Source organism: Anomalospiza imberbis, chromosome 1 (assembly GCF_031753505.1).
Source record: "Anomalospiza imberbis isolate Cuckoo-Finch-1a 21T00152 chromosome 1, ASM3175350v1, whole genome shotgun sequence".
In the NCBI taxonomy this organism is placed as follows: domain Eukaryota; kingdom Metazoa; phylum Chordata; class Aves; order Passeriformes; family Viduidae; genus Anomalospiza; species Anomalospiza imberbis.
Window position 1 is genome coordinate 151,558,295 of NC_089681.1, and position 16,741 is coordinate 151,575,035.

Consider the following 16,741-nt stretch of genomic DNA (forward strand, 5'->3'; position numbering starts at 1 on the left):
CACTCACCTTCAGCTTCTGACAGGCCAGAGCTGCTGCCTTGTTCTCGGCCTCCACCTTGCGCCGGCCCTTGGCCGCGAAGGTCATGGGGCAGGGCCAGCGCAGCGTGAGCTTGCAGATCTTGGTCTTGGTGCCCACCGTGCGGAACTGCATGTACTCCTGCAGGAACGACAGCACCAGGCTCCGTGGGACAGCAGGGACCACCCAGCCCCTGCCCTGGCCCTGCAGACACCCCAGCAACCCCATCCTGTGCCGGGGAGCCGCGTCCAAACGCCCCTGGAGCTCTGCCAGCCTCGGGGCTGTGCCTGTTCCGTGGGGAGCCTGGGCAGTGCCCAGCACCCTCTGGGGAAGAACCTTTCCCTGAGCTCCAGCCTGACCCTCCCTGGCCCAGCTCCAGCCGTTCCCTGGGTCCTGTCCCTGCCACAGGGAGCAGAGATTGGAGCTGTCCCTTGGGAGGAGCTGCAGCCCCTGCTGAGCTCTGCCCTCAGTCTGCTCTGCTCCAGCGGAACCAACCCAGTGGTCTCAGTCACTCCTTGTGTGGCCCCTCTGACCTTTCACCATGGGGTTTTTTGCTGGATTTGTTGGACTTTGTTGGATTTTTTTAAATGAAGCACTAGAAGAAGGTTAGTGCACTGAACTCCACCCCCCAGCTCACAGGTGCTGTCTCAGCCAAAGTGAGAGCAGACAACTGTGGGGATCATCCTGAGAGCCTCAGGGTGGAGCTCAGCTCCTTTCTGCTGAGCACACGAGCCCTGGGAGGTGGGTGACACATCCCGGGAAGGAGGATCACCGGATACGGGCAAGAATGGAGTTGTGGAAAGATTCTATCAGCACAGAATTACACATCGCTCCCAGCAACACAAACTTGTGCTTCTTGCAGGCATATGGGGAAAGCAAACCTTAGAAAATACCTCCTTCATTCAGATAGCAGCTCCTCCACTGCCCTGGCCTCAGGAGCAACATTCCTCAGGGTTCCGTTAAGACATTCCCTCAGTTCTGACCACAAAGTCTTTTCTTTGCTGTTCACACTGATTTCTCTAGGCCTAGTTTTAACTTCCCTCCTCTCCCCAGCTCTGCTGCCCAAAGAAAGCATCCAGAGTGATTCCAGCTGGAGCCCCTGAGCTTCCTTCCTGGCAGAGGTCAGACAGCACCTTACCTTGACCGTGGAGGAAGAGGTTGCAATCTGAATCACTTGGGCCAGGAGGTTTTTGGGAAGTGGGAACTGCGTCAGGGCACGGATGGCAGTGTTGTCGTCTGTCATTTCAATGGAACCCCCTCCTCGGCTGCATGGGACATGAGGAGAGCTGGATGTACCAATGCCCACTTGTGCTCAGACCCGCCTCACTCCAGGAGTGCTACTGAGCTCTGAAACTACTCAGCTGAAGCCCAGGTAATTCTGGTGATGGGCAGAGTCCAGCTGTCCCTTGCTACTAAAATCTGTCAGCCACAACCGCCCAGCCCAGCCCAGCCACCTACTACAGAGGAATCAAACCTTTACACCAAGGCATCAACAGATCGAGACAGATTTAATTATTAAATAATTCTGAATTTAAAAACCACATCACAGAAATAACCACCATCGCCTACATCTCTTACAGATCTTGCTCCTGCTGCCTACTAAAAATCCAAGATTTGTGCTCATAAAGTCAAGCAGGCAGCTATGGGGATGGAAGGGAGCAGATTTAACACTGCCCTCAAAACCAGGGTGGTCAAAACCTGGTGTAAGTGCACATGCACCACTTCTGGGGATGGAAATGTCTTTAGGCACAGAAGAATCGGGCAGGTAACAAGACTGGCAGCAGTTTCTCCAGAGGGCAGAGCTGCAGGGAAGAAGTCTGTGCATTCCCTGGATGGCAGCCAGGTACAAGACCAGGCTGCCCCACTATTCCTTTGGCCCATCTCCAGCCCCCGCCAGCCACAGGAAAACCCTCCCTTCCCTCTGCCCTGGCTCAGCACTCCCAGTCAGACCCACCTGGCGTCTCTGCCGGGGGTCCGGGCGTCGGGGTGTGCCATGGGCAGGTAATCCGAGACGTCGATCGCCTCCTCCTCCAGCTCCCCCTCCTCCAGCTCCCCCTCCTCCAGCTCCCCCTCCTCCAGCTCCTCCCTCCTCATGGCTTTGGGCATCCTGCCCTGCTCCATGGGCTGGATGGCATCGTCGGGCTCCATGCGGCGCCAGCAGGTGGACAGGTCGGCGAGGGAGGGGCCGGACTTGGAGCGCCACTTGCCCTCGGAGCACCAGCGCTCGTCGGGACAGCCCAGCTGGTCGGCCAGCAGCCGGTACTTGGCCGCGTCGAAGAGCTCGTTCCGGGGGCCCAGCAAGCCCCAGCCCTGCGGGAGAGACGGGGCAGCTCTGGGAGCCCACGGCCTGCTGGGCACGGCGGGGCAGGAGCCCCTCCTTCCCCACGCAAAGACAGAGCGAGGAAAGGCACTTGCAGGAGCTCTGAGCTTTCCCCCGCCGCTGCTCCGTCCCAGCGGGAATCTGGTGCCTGCCCTCCCTCCCCAGGGTATGGCTCTCAGCCCCACACAGCTCCTTAGAACGGGTGGGCCAGGATTTACTGGGGTTTTACAGACTCTTGGCTATATTTAGCACCCTCAAGTTTTGAAACCACCCTTGGAGCAGGAAATGCATCTTTTTGGGAAGGCTAGTCTGAACTAGCATAATCTGGGATAACACAGGGTGAGAATTCAGGGAATGGTTCATCTCCTTCCATTTCCCAGGAACAGTTATTTGTACAAACAGCAGGAAAATGTCCCTAACCTGTCAGGTTTTGAAGTAAGCCTGCAGTAATTAAAAACTTTCCTACCATCACCATTTAGCACTGAACCTTGCAGAAGCTCCAGACATATCCAGAGTGCTGCACACACCATTTTGAAATTACCAGACTGCTGCAATAAGTTCTAGCTTTAATTTTAATAAATTAAATGTTACAACTTTAGGCCATATAATGGCTTTAATATCTCTGCATTAGAAGAAGTTGTATTATTTTGTGCTGTGGGAGTGCTAAGATACCAAAATTCACTGCTCTACTCAAAGCCTCTGTATTCACTCTGCACTAATTAGACACTAATAATTTTCTTGGACTGATGACTTTTAAGGCAGCATTTGTAGCTCTTTCTGTAGCTGTGATCACACAAGGCCTCCCATCACAAAGGTCTTCTGCCAGGTTCCAGTTTAGCTGGCAAAGAAAGCTTTACACGTTCAATCTGTGGTTTCAGGTGGTTGGGTTTTGGTTTTAGTTCTAAAGTACACTTCAGCCATTTCCAAAACGAGGGGAAAATGCATCAGTAGGGCATTTTCTTTCCACTGAAAACTTCCAAGGTCTCAAAGAAAGCAGGGAACTGGACTAGAGAGGATAACCAGGACGTATTCCCAGTGAATGCTGACTGAGTGAGGTGGAATGAAGTCAGTGAGTGAAGCAAGTTGTGCTGATCACAGAATTAGAGGATCAGCTTAAGCAGCTGAATAAGCTGAGTTTTCACACTGCTCTCCTGAATTTCTGAAGGCTGGCTATTTCCTCAAAGAGCATTCCGATCAACAAGCAAATCAAAAGCTGTCACTGCCAGAGCATCCTCAGCATCTTCCCCTGAGTACAGAGATATGCCTGTTCCCACTGAATGGATTAACAGGAAACTCCAAAATCAGTCTCACTTTGCTCAGGGTAACACAGAACTGCCAGGGGCAGAGCTGGAGATAAAAATAATCTCTTTCACACCTTCAAGAGCGACCTTTATAGTTTTACTGTGCCTGTTTGATACTGGCTGCAAACATCCATTTCCAGCCATAAATAAGTGCCAAAAAAAGCATAACTGGGGAGTAACAGTAAATTACTACATGTAGTTGCCACACTGACTTTGATGAAGAGGAAACAGGAGGCTCTGAAGGTCCTACAACTGCAAACACCCCCAGCTGCACTGGCAGAAGTGGGGGTTAGTGACCAGCAAACCCACCCGAGGGAAACTCTACTCGCTGCAGATGCTGAGGCTAAGGAGCTGATTAAGGTCCGGGACAAAAGGAACAAGGACCAGCACTACCTGAGGCAGGCGGGATTTTAAGGTCAAATGGATTCAGACTCGGGTCTTGGCCCTCTACCCCTGAATGGCAGAGGGGCCGACTAAGGGAGTGCAGAGGCAAAGAGAAAGAGCTCCCATCACCAGGCCAGGCTGGCTGCACGCTGCAGGGTGAGCCTGGCCAGGCTGGGCAGCAGCAGAGCTCACCTTGAAGAGCTGACACGCTGCAGCCGCCGCCTGCCGCTCCGCATCGATCTTCTTGGTCCCATAGCCCTCCACTTCCACATTCTTCGGCCACTTTATATGGAGAGTGACTTTCTGAAAGGTAAGGAGAACCACAGGATGAGCCAGGGCAAGCTCTCCCCTCCACCACAGCACACCCACTGCAACCATCTCTGCACCCCAGGCAAGGAAGAGAAACACAGAAGAAAACTGAACAGTGTCTTGGTCCCTCCACGGGAAGCTCCATGGCAGGAGCACTGCAGGAAAAGGCTGAGCAGGGCACAGAGGTGCCACAGCCCCACGGGAGCTGCAGGGCTGAGGTCCAGCACGGCCTGTGGTGTCACAGCATGTCAGCTCCCAGGGATAAATGCCAGGAGGTCATTACAGGAACAATTCCATCCCAGGGCTGTCCTGCACACCGCAGCAGCCAGAGCGTGCCCTGGAGCAGATCCCCTCCCCAACACCTTCCAGCTGCAACAGCCAGGAGATCTTCCCAGCTGCTTCCTCACTGAAATGGAAGCAGCACAGGACTGCCTCAGCTCCCAAGCACTCCAGCTTCACCAGGCACAGGAGCACCCAGCTCCAGCCCAACACAAGCACTGGCAGAACCACAGCCCCAGCTCAGCTCCTGCCAGGGAGCACGAAAAACATGCAGAGGCAAAGAATGCTGAGAGCTGAACTTTGTCCTCTTCACACAAGTGCTCCAAATCAAGAGCTCCCGGCGCTGCAGATGCCACAAGGCTCCAAGAGGGAAATGCCCAGGGAATTCTCTCCTGCTTCTGCAGCACAGATGAAAGGCAGCAGTGGATCCCCCAAGGCTGGAGCACAGGCTCCTGACTCCCCAGCACCTGGCTGGCTGCCTTCCTGCCCCTGCACCTGGCTCAGGGAGGCAATTGCTATGGGTTTTGCCTCGGGCACAGCCTGGAAAGCACAGACCTGCTGGGAAAAAAGGTGTCTCAGGAAGGCCAAGTGCTCACAAACCCCCTGTTCACATCCAACAAGAGCTCTCCAGGCTCTCACCTGTCCTTCAGTCCACATTTGCTGGGTTGTTTTTCCTTTGTGAGCCAACCCTCGTTTTTTCCCAAAGCTCCTTTATCTCCTTATCGTTTTCCTGGTTTAGTTTTTTGTTTTAATCTGAAGTTACTCTCCACATTAATCTATTTAAGTGCTGGCAAGAATGGGAACCAATTACACAAACTAAAGCGATGAGGCACTGCCTGGGGTATTCCAAATTTTAGGGATGAGGCACTGGCTATGGTATTCCAAAATTTAAGTTGGGAAACTGCACTACTGCTTGAGAAAGAGCAAGAAAAACAAACACAAATAATGAAGAACTCTGAAGTAACATTACTAATGTATCCCCTAAAATCCAGGGATGCTTAAAAAGGATGTGGCAATAAAAACTGTCTGGGAAATTTTAGACAGAATGCTATTGGAAAATGTTAAGCCATCAGAACTGAGTCTTTTCCTGGAATGTAGGTTACAGTTAAACTTCAGCTGGAAAGGGCTTTCAGCTCTGCAATGAGAGCTGGTGTGACAGGAGGAGGCACAGCCTTGGCCATGGAGCACCATTAGGTAATTCCTGCTCAGTTCACAGCCCAGATGCAGATTTGGGCCTCGGGCATCCCAGTGACAGCTCAAAGTACCTGGAAAACTGTTTGCTTGGAACTCCTCCGCTTCATTTAACAAACAAAGAGGCTGTATTTCATTCTGCTCTTAAGTACTATTAGAAGCCTCCCTCAGTTGCAAAGAAACTCCTCTTTTCTGGTCACAATCGGACATTTTAGGCTTCAGAATTTGTTCTATTGGAATTTACAATCAAATCTAGGGGTCCTAAGGGCTAAAATATAGCTTTGAAATCTTAATTTTTTAAGGTAGTAGGACACAAGCACATTTAAGCAACAGACTATGTGTCTATCTGCTGAGAAAGGCCAGATACAGCAAGTCACTTAAAAGAAGAATATCCACACAAAAAGAGGAACAGCACCTGCATTTATACACCTTTAAAGCACATGAAGGTCAGGACAAATAGGAAGAAGTGAGAATATTTCTTGTTTGAAAGATTATCACACAACTTTTAAGTGGAATTAAAACTCTATGATTTTCACTAGACAGCTACTTCCAGGCTTAGCAGTTCTGTGGCTCCCTTCCCACTCTGTGTCCCACCTTTCCAGCAGCATGGGATTACCTTTTTCCTTGGCCCGTTAGTGTGGATGTACACCAGCTTGTCCCTTGCATGGGAAATGCCCAGGGCTCGGCCAATCACGCTGTTGAGCAAGTTTTTAGGCTGTGGAAATTCCTTTAGTAAGTCTCTGGAATCTGGAAAAAAAAGAACCAAAGAGGAACTAAATGTCTCCCAATTGCTGTGCAGTCCCGTTGCAGCACCGGCTCCTGGGGAGGATGGGGGGCAGGCAGAGGGTCCAGGGTTCACCTGCAGCATCTCCAGGCACCAGCGAGCTCCTGGATCCCTGAGGCTGGGAAAGACCTCCAGGATCATCAAATCAACCCTGTGCCCAATGCCCACCTTGTCCCCAGCCCAGAGCACTGAGCGCCATGTCCAGGTGCTCCTTGGACACCTCCAGGGATGAGCACTCCAAACCTCCCTGGGCAGCCCCTGCCAAGCCCTGAGCAGCCTTTGCACGGAGAAATTCCTGCTGCTGTCCAATCTAAACCTCCCCTGGCCCAGCCTGAGCCCGTTCCCTCTCCTCCTGTCCCTGTTCCCTGGAGTAGAGCCCGATCCCCCGGCTGTCCCCTCCTGTCAGGAGCTGTGCAGAGCCACAAGGTCCCCCCTGAGCCCCCTTTTCTCCAGGCTGAGACTCCCCAGCTCCCTCAGCCCCTCCTGGGGCTCCAGCCCCTTCCCAGCTCCATTCCCTGGACACGCTCCAGCCCCTCCAGGGCTCCCCTGCTGGGAGGGGCCCAGAGCTGCCCCCGGATTCCAGGGGGTCCCTCAGCAGGGCCGGCACAGGGGACAATCCCTGCCCTGGGCTGTGCTCACACTGGGGCTGGCACGGCCCAGGGGCTGTCGGCCTCTTGCCCACCCGGGCACCCCTGGGCTCGTGTCCAGCCATTTCACCAGCATGGAGCCGGTGCTGTTTCCCCACCAGCTCTGTCTGCCACTCCTCAATATCAAAACCCAACTGAGCAGTAAGCACTTTGCACAATTTGGGCGTTTGCAGCGTCCCCCCCATCCATGGGTTCAATCCAGGGTCTCACACATTAGATCCAACCAGCAGCAGGAACATGAAAAAATGCTTGAGGACTTCTTCCTGAAATGACTGAGATGACTGCATTAGAGCCTGGGAATGGGGTTTAGTACTGAATGGCCCAGAGGACCCCCTGGAAAGTCTGCCAACAGGGTTTGGAGACACAGCAGCCCCAGAGGCGGCAGGACAGAGGGCAGGTGGGACTGGCCCCTGCCCCCACAGGGAAATGCTGCTCAAGGTACAGCAGGGAGGGGATGGTCATGGTCAGACCAAATGACTCATCATCATCATCATCATAATCATTATTATTATTATTATTATTATTATTATTATTATAAAATCCCACTGCCCCAGACAGAGCTATGTCACACCCACCTCCTGTCCCAGCCTCCTCCCTGACCAACTCCAGCAGTTTTGGCAGTGAGGGAGCTGCTCCAGCTCCTCTCACCTGCCCCACTGCCATGGCCAGCACTGGGAAGGGCCTTTTTTTGCAGCAGCAGGTCCAGCGAGATCAGATCAATGTGATAACAATTCTGGATGTTCCTACACCTCACAAACAGGGAGGTCTCACAGCTCCAACTGTGGGGAGGGACAGCTGCCCCTTCTCCCAGGCTCCAAAACTCCCAGTAAGCCAGATGTGCAGGGAGCCAATCTGCAGCCCTAATCCCACAGAAAGCCAAGGCAGGAGAAGAAAACCCACACGTTTTTGCTGGGCTCACAAGTAAATCAGCCAGCACAGTCCTGCAGGTACCAAAAGCAGCAGAAGGGAACAGGGAGAGGGACGGGATCTCCTCTCTGCAGCGGCAAGCACAGCTGAACCCACGTTCAGCCTCATCTCACACACGCTCCCTGGGCAGTCAGGACTTGGGTAACCTCCCTGCACACCACCCTGGGGGTGAGCATTCCCTCTTAGAGAGTTTCTAAATCCCCTGCAGGAATCCAGGGTAAGTTTCAGCAATGAATCAGAAGCCAGCACAGAGATCACTGGTATCATCAGAAACCAGAATTTCCAACTGAGCCACAAAATCCAAGGAGAAAGGAGGAGCCAAGAGTCATTCACTTGAGCATCACCAAAATGTGCCACCATGGTCTGCTGGAAACTGATTCTGGAGTTACTGCCCTGAAGAAACACAGCAACTGTAGATGATCCCAGAATGGTTTGGGTTGGAAAGATCCATGAAGATCTTGCACTCATTTATTTAACAGATGGGCAGGGGCACCTTCCACCATCCCAGATTGCTCCAAGCCCATCCAGCCTGGCCTTGGACACTTCCCAAGATGTTCAAGAGGAATTTAGGAGAGGCTCTGTCCCAGAGGCAGTGGAAGAGATGCTCTCTGAGAGGCTGCTGGTTACAATGATGTCCCAGGAGGGCCCAGCTGGAAGGGAGCAACTGAGAAAGCACAGGAGATTCAGAGAGAGCAGAGTTCTGCTCTCACTGCAGGCCTGACACTGCCTTGGACACTTAGCTAAGGAGAACAAGAAGCCATTGCTGATCCCATCACCCTCTCCAGCAACACCCAGCAGCCTGGTCCACAGCTCAGCACAGAAGATGCACTGGTGACACTCAGTTTTGAAGCTGCTTCTTGCAAACCATAGAAGAACCACCTGGATCTTGAGAAATGCTTTCAGTAGCCTTGGATAACTCCAGGGGAATTGCAGGAACTACTCTGATTTATGAACACAATTTGTCCATGAATTACCTTCTATATATTGGCCAAGGGAGAAGGAAAATGGCCTCAGCCTTACGAAAAACTATGAGCCAATTTTCTGTAATTATAAAGCAAATGTGCTATTTCTATCTACTGAAGCAAGTTCCTCTATATTCAGACTTTGGTCTGCTCAGGAAAACTGGAATAGTGTCCAAGATTTTGGCTCTGCAGTTCTGTTCCATTCCACACTGGTGGGACTCACGGAGGGAGGAGCAGTAACACAACTCCCAAATGCACCATTCAATTCACTAACTAAAAAGAAAAGCAAAAAGCAAATCTCCAGCACCAGCCTGGTGATTTGGCTTCCAGTTGTTTCCTCTTTCACAAACAATAACCTGGGAAATTCTGTGATAAGAGGTGCAAGAATCATTTTTTAATGCCCCCCAAGTGCAATTACCTATGACAGAGGCAGTTTCTCACAATCTGACGTGACTCCTCGGTGAAGACTAAATATTTAATCTGCTCTAGAGGGGAAAATAGGATCTCTCACTAACAAAGCCCAGTTCTGGTGACAGCTCAGGCTCGGAATTCCCGACAAGGTGCAGTGTTTTCTCCCCAGCTGACAATGCCACACTCAGCACCACGCTGTGACTGTGCCAAGGGCTGCTGGATCACCTTCAGCCCGCTCCTGCCCCAATGCCAGAGCTGAAAGGATCTTATCCTGCAGGAAGCCATCCCTCCCTTGAAGCTTTTACAGGAACAACCCCCAACTGCAGAACTGGATGTGCAGAATGTTCCCTTCCCTGCCAAATGGGATTTTCAGCATCTTGCTCCAAGGAGTGTCTCAGGAGTGCCACATCTGAGGGTGGATGTTTGGGTAGGAATTGTGTCAGTGGGAGCACAAGGAGTACAACCCAATAGTGCCCAAACTGAGGCACACATGACACCCAAACCACAGCTCTGACACCATGAAGGAATATGAAAAGCCTGTCTTGGAGAGCAGACAAGTCAGGGTGGGGCTATCAGAGAAGCCAATTAACTAATTAAAGTTCCTCAAAGCCAGTGAGTGCTTTAGCTTAATTTGATTGTGAAAGTCCAGGATAATTCCAAGCTACGCTGAAAAACAAAAAAACCAGACCCCAAAACCAACAAACCACCCAGCTGGAGTGTCCCAGCCTCCTCCAAACCCCAACAAACATGAGGAGTGGAAGCACTCAGGTACCAGAGCACAAAGAAAACAGCTCAAAGTCTTGTTCAGGGAGGACAGAGGACATCCATCAGTTTCTCTCTTCTCTCCAACTCTACTCCCTGGAACATTAACAAACGAGCACCAAGGACAAACTGTCAAAGACAAAAGTCCTCAAGACATGATAAATTCAAGTAATAAATCCAAAAGTGTTTCCAAGACATCAAAAATCCCCAAGGAAGAAAAAAAGCCCTGTGGCTCCACCATATCCATTTCACAAGGAATTAGCCCAGACATGTTCCACTGCAGAGATGGAGGGAGACACAGAAGGTTCCACCTGGCAGCTTAGCTTGGACTACACCAAAGCATGGCTTTGGGGGAATCTGGGGGGTTTAAAACCAGCCCCAGCAATCCTGACCACGGCCCCTTTCAGCACACAGAATAAAGCCCACGGGCAGCTCCTGGCTGAAGGAGAGCTCAGGGAGCTCTGAGCAGGCTCCTCCAAAAGCAGGTGGGACCAGCTGAGGACAGGGAGCAGTGGCCAAGCTCCAGGAACCTGCCCTGCTCCAGGAGGGGATCCAGAGCTCCGGCCCAAACTCTGCTGTGGCTCTGCAGGACAGATTTCATCAGTGACACGGGAGGAGCAAAGCCCAGGGCAGGGGCACGTCAGCCTTGGGAATGAGGGGGAAGTGACTGAGCTCCCAAACCCCAGCGTCTGAGCCAAAAACCTGAAGCCTCAGACAAGAGCACGGATCCAACAGTGACTTTCTGAAGCTGGCCTGGGACTGAGTGGGTTTTTCCATATTTGCATCCAAGGCTCATAACAAAGCAGCCAAATGAGGACAGCTAATGAGACATCAGCTCACAAGCCGAGGGCTCAGAACCAACCTCAGAAAGAGGTTTTCCAAATGACACTTAGGATCTCCACGTGTTCAAGGAGCAGCTGGACAGGTAGGGCAGGTTCACAAGGCCCTGAGGGCTTTTATTTGTTCATCCAAAACAAATCCATTACTGGAAACAATTCCAGTATCACCACACTCCCATCTCAAGATCAAGAGCCTTCCATGGTCAATCCACCATACAAATTGGGAGGATGAGTGAACTGAAGACCAAAAATAGAAGGACTCAGGGACTGCCTGAAAACACATGAGAAAAAAAGTGATGAGGGATGAAGTACAAAAGAAGAAAGAAAAAAAAACCAATCTCGGTTTATTCCTTTTCTCAGGCAACACCTGAAGCAGCTCATTAAGCAGTAATTTGGGGTGGTTCAGCACTTGCTTTAGCAGGGAGTTAATTTGCTCTGTTGAACAGCTTGAATGTAACAACTGAAAGACCATCCCACTCTGAACTACTCCAAGATAAAACTCGGCAGCTTCTGAGTGATAAATGGAACCAAGACCCAAAGAATCCACAAATTACTGAGAAAACAATAACTTTAATAATGCTGAAGCATGGGGGAAAAAAACACCGAACACAGAAGCATGAGGGCTGAGAAAAAAAAGTTCAACTAGAGTAACACTCCACATTTTCAAAACGCAGCCACGAAAGAAAACTGAAACCAAAACAGCGATTTTTGTAAGGAAAAATGGTTCAAGTCACAACCTCCGGCACAAAACCACTCGCATCTCTCCGAGTGTTCTCCACGCTCCAGAATCCAACAAGAAGCGATTCAAAACATGACACCAAACCCGAGTTTTAAACAATCTTTTACAGCAGCGGCAACTCCGAAGGCATTCACCCTTCCCACCGGGGCCCGCGCTCCCCTGACATCCAGCCGGGGAAAATCTTCCACGCTGCGGCCGGAGCCGTGAGCCCGGGCCGGCTCCGGGGCCGCTGCAGCGCCCGGGCCCGGCGCTGCGGAGCTGGCCGGGGCTGCCCCGGTGGATCCGCGGGATCCCGGGCACGGAGAGCGGGGAACGGCCCGAACGGCCCCGCCGAGCGCCGCCCCTCTCCTGCCGCAGCTCCACGGGGGATTTTCCTCTCGCGTCGGCCACCGGAGCCGGCCGGAGTTTCGCCCAGGCCCGGCTCGGCGACCTTGAGGGGAATCACCGGGGAAACCCAAGTCCGGCCAACAAAGGGCGGCCGGGGCGGCCACGCAGCAGCTCCGCGGTCCCCCCGGCGCCCCCCGGTACCTGCGCAGCTCGGCGGCTCCTCTCCCTGGCCGCGCATCCCGGTCCCGGCGGAGCCGCGGGAAGAAGGCAGGCAGGCACGGAGGGAGGGAGGGAGGGATGTGGCGGCTCCCCCGCCCCGCCGCGGGCCCGGGCTCGCCCCTCCCTTCCGCTGCGCGAAGCGCCGCGCGGGGCCCCGAGCGCCGGCCGGCCCCCTGCTCACCCTGCGCCGCCTCGGGCTCCTCCTCGTCCTCCTCGTCCCGGCGGGGCTCGGCGGGCCCGCGGGGCGCCGAGCAGAGCCCGCGGGGCGCCGCGCAGGGCCCGCGGGGCGCCGCGCAGGGCCCGCGGGGGCCGCGGCAGAGGCGCAGCGGCCCCGCCGCCTGCAGCAGCAGCCCCAGCGCCGCCATCTTGGGCCGCCCCCCCGCCCGCGGGCAGCGCGGCGGCCGCGGCGACAGCGCCCCCCGGCGGGCGGGAGGAGGCAGAGCGGCCCGGGAGCGCCCGGCGGGGACGGGGAAAGCACAGCGAGCCGCTGGCCGGAGCCCGCGGGGCGCCCGGCGTCCGCACGGAGCGGGGACACCGCGAACGGCGGCCGGGGACACCGCGAACGGCGGCCGGGGAGCACCGGGAATAGCGGCCGTGGGGACACCGGGAACGGCGGCCGGGGAGCACCGGGAATAGCGGCCGTGGGGACACCGCGAACGGCGGCCGGGGAGCACCGCGAACGGCGGCCGGGGACACCGCGAACGGCGGCCGGGGACACCGCGAACTGCGGCCGGGAACACCGGGAACGGCTGCCGGGGAGCACCGGGAACGGCGGCCGGGAACACCGGGAATTCCAGCCATGGGGACACCGCGAACGGCGGCCGGGGAGCACCGGGAACTGCGGCCGTGGGGACACCGGGAATTCCAGCCACGGGGACACCGGGAACGGCGGCCGGGGAGCACCGGGAACGGCAGCCGGGGACACCGGGAACTGCGGCCGGGGAGCATCGGGAACGGCGGCCGGGGAGCATCGGGAATAGCGGCCGTGGGGACACCGGGAACTGCGGCCGGGGAGCACCGGGAACGGCGGCCGGGGAGCACCGGGAACTGCGGCCGGGGACACCGTGAATTCCAGCCACGGGGACACCGGGAATTCCAGCCATAGGGACACCGGCAACTGCGGCCGGGGAGCACCGGGAACGGCGGCCGGGGAGCACCGGGAACGGCGGCCGGGGAGCACCGGGAACTGCGGCCGGGGACACCGGGAACGGCTGCCGGGGAGCACCGGGAACGGCGGCCGGGGAGCACCGGGAACGGCGGCCGGGGACACCGCGAACGGCGGCCGGGGAGCACCGGGAACGGCTGCCGGGGAGCACCGGGAACTGCGGCCGGGGAGCACCGGGAACGGCGGCCGGGGACACCGGGAATTCCAGCCATGGGGACACCGCGAACGGCGGCCGGGGAGCACCGGGAACGGCGGCCGGGGAGCACCGGGAATCGCGGCCATGGGGACACCGGGAATTCCGGCCATGGGGAGCACCGGGAATAGCGGCCGGGGAGCACCGGGAACTGCGGCCGGGGACACCGGGAACTGCGGCCGGGGACACCGGGAACGGCGGCCGGGGACACCGGGAACGGCGGCCGGGGAGCACCGGGAATAGCGGCCGTGGGGACACCGGGAACCGCGGCCGGGGAGCACCGGGAACGGCGACCGTGGGGACACCGGGAATAGCGGCCGGGGAGCACCGGGAACTGCGGCCGGGGAGCACCGGGAACGGCGGCCGTGGGGACACTGGGAATTCTGGCCATGGGGACACCGGGAACGGCGGCCGTGGGGACACCGGGAATCGCGGCCAGGGAACACCGGGAATCGCGGCCATGGGGACACCGGGAATTCCGGCCATGGGGAGCACCGGGAATAGCGGCCGGGGAGCACCAGGAATAGCGGCCGTGGGGACACCGGGAACCGCGGCCGGGAGCACCAAGAACTGCGGCCGGGGAGCACCGGGAATTCCAGCCATGGGGACACCGGGAATTCCAGCCATGGGGACACAGGGAATTCCGGCCGGGGAGCACCGGGAATTCCGGCCGTGGAGACACCGGTGATTCCAGCCATGGAGACACCGGGAATTCCGGCCATGGAGACACCGGGAATTCCGGCCATGGGAACACCGGGAATTCCGGCCATGGAGACACCGGGAATTCCGGCCATGGGGACACCGGGAATTCCGGCCGGGGAACACCGGGAATTCCGGCCATGGGGACACCGGGAATTCCGGCCGGGGAGCACCGGGAATTCCGGCCATGGGAACACCGGGAATTCCAGCCGGGGAGACACCGGGAATTCCAGCCATGGAGACACCGGGAATTCCGGCCATGGAGACACCGGGAATTCCGGCCATGGGGACACCGGGAATTCCGGCCATGGGGACACAGGGAATTCCAGCCATGGAGACACCGGGAATTCCGGCCGGGGAACACCGGGAATTCCGGCCATGGGAACACCGGGAATTCTGGCCATGGGAACACCGGGAATTGCGGCCGGGGATCACCGGGAATCGCGGCCGGGGAGCACCGGAGCGCACAGAGCCACTGTCCCACCCTCACGGTCAAGCGCGTGTCCCTAAAGTCCAGCTGCTCCTGCAGCCCGTTATTTGCTGATTTGAGATAAACACTGAGAAAATTAAAATCCCTGTGAGCTTTAAAATAAGTCTTTTAGGGAACTTAAAATCTGAGTTTTTTATCGAGTCTCAAATCTGTGCAATCTAAAGTGAAAATCTTTGATAAAGATCTTAGACTCTTCATGAAATAAGTCAGCTCTTCCCCACTTCTCCCAGCTCCGAGTCCTCCTGTTACTCGTTATTTAATAATCAGCTCTACATTAATTATTTCATATCCAGGTGTGGAATTCTTAAGGCCGTAGAGCTGGTTGAAATTCTGACCCTACAGGATTATTTATTTACATCGGAGTATTTTTTTTTTCCCCTAAGCATTTACTCTGTATTAGCCCTGGCTGTGCTGGGACTGCCATGAAGTTTTGTGTTTCTGTAAACCAGGGTCTCATTTCTATGTCAAAGACTTTATTACTGAGTATTTTGTGTGTAAAGTGAAATCGAACATGAATGGCTGGTTGAGCACCATGATGCAAAAGGGGTTTTTTTTAAAGTTTTTCAGTGGGTTTTGTTTATTTTTGTTTTTTCCTGATTTTTCTTCAAATCAGGAAGAGAAATCTTCAGTAAGGCAAAAAATACTGACTAATGCGATGGCACAGCTTTACAAAGACTGGGCTCCAAGAGAAGAGGTTCAAGACAAAAAAAAAACAAGGTATCAAATAAAACCCTTTAGGAAAAAGGAAAAAAAGAAAAAACAAACTAAGAAAAAGGAAAAAAAAAGGGAAAAAAACCCAACTTTTCAGAAGAGTTGAACACTCAAAAAAGTCTTATTACACCAAATTTGCCTTCTCCTGTATTCACTTTTTAGAACCTCTGAATTAGCTGCTGATTTGTCTTTGTAGGTTCTTTTACTAAAAAAAACAAAACAAAACGAACAAATGGAGACACAAACCCAGATCTTGAATCAGCACCAGATGGCAAAAAAAAAAAAAACAAAACCACTTTTTTTCGAAAGACGTGGAGTTATTCTGGCACTTGGATTACAAATTTTACAAAGATTGGTCCACTAAAATGGGAAAAATCATTCAAAACTGATTGTTCATCCAAAAATCATCCAAAGATCACCCAGACCACTAAAAAGGAAAACAACTAATTCCATTTAAGGGAATTAATCCTGTGTTAATCTTGTGCCAGCACGTTGCACAAACTATTATTTTTACTGTTTTACCCTAATTTTTACTATTTATTCAGGAATAAACGGAGGTGGTTTGGAAGCAAAAGCTTCAGGGTGGAATGGAAGGAAAGGGAGGCTGGAAAACCTTGGAAACATGGGCAGGGGGCTGGAAAAGCTGGGGAAATCTTGGAGAAAGGGCTGGAAAAGCTGGGAAAACCTCAGAAACACACAGGAATGGGCTGGAAAAGTTGGGAAAACCTCAGAAACACACAGGAAAGGGCTGGAAAAGTTGGGAAAACCTTGGAAACACACGGGCAGGGGCTGGAAAAGCTGGGGAAATCTTGGAGAAAGGGGTTGGAAAAGCTGGGAAAACCTCAGAAACACACAGGAATGGGCTGGAAAAGTTGGGAAAACCTTGGAAACACACGGGCAGGGGCTGGAAAAGCTGGGGAAATCTTGGAAACACACGGACAGGGGCTGGAAAAGCTGGGGGAATCTTGGAAACACACGGGCAGGGGCTGGAAAAGTTGGGAAAACCTTGGAAACACACGGGCAGGGGCTGGAAAAGCTGGGGGAATCTTGGAAACACACGGACAGG

The 16,741-nt window shown here is 54.4% G+C and overlaps 1 protein-coding gene across 2 annotated transcripts in view; it reads right to left on the minus strand.

Annotated features, from left to right (window-relative positions):
• The window catches only part of DHX30 (DExH-box helicase 30), a 30,773-nt gene that overhangs the window by 11,844 nt on the left and 2,188 nt on the right, over positions 1-16,741 (minus strand). The window contains exons 1-6 of one of the 2 annotated variants that reach the window (XM_068176508.1): positions 12,400-12,546; positions 6,417-6,547; positions 4,214-4,324; positions 1,971-2,326; positions 1,155-1,281; positions 8-157 (exon numbers count right to left, since the gene is read on the minus strand). In XM_068176508.1, the coding sequence (XP_068032609.1) occupies positions 8-157; positions 1,155-1,281; positions 1,971-2,326; positions 4,214-4,324; positions 6,417-6,547; positions 12,400-12,436 (912 nt within the window). In that variant the 5' untranslated portion in view covers positions 12,437-12,546. Of the gene's footprint in view, positions 1-7; positions 158-1,154; positions 1,303-1,970; positions 2,327-4,213; positions 4,325-6,416; positions 6,548-12,399; positions 12,547-16,741 lie in introns of those variants that run through there. The other variant, XM_068176501.1, reaches the window with a different exon arrangement.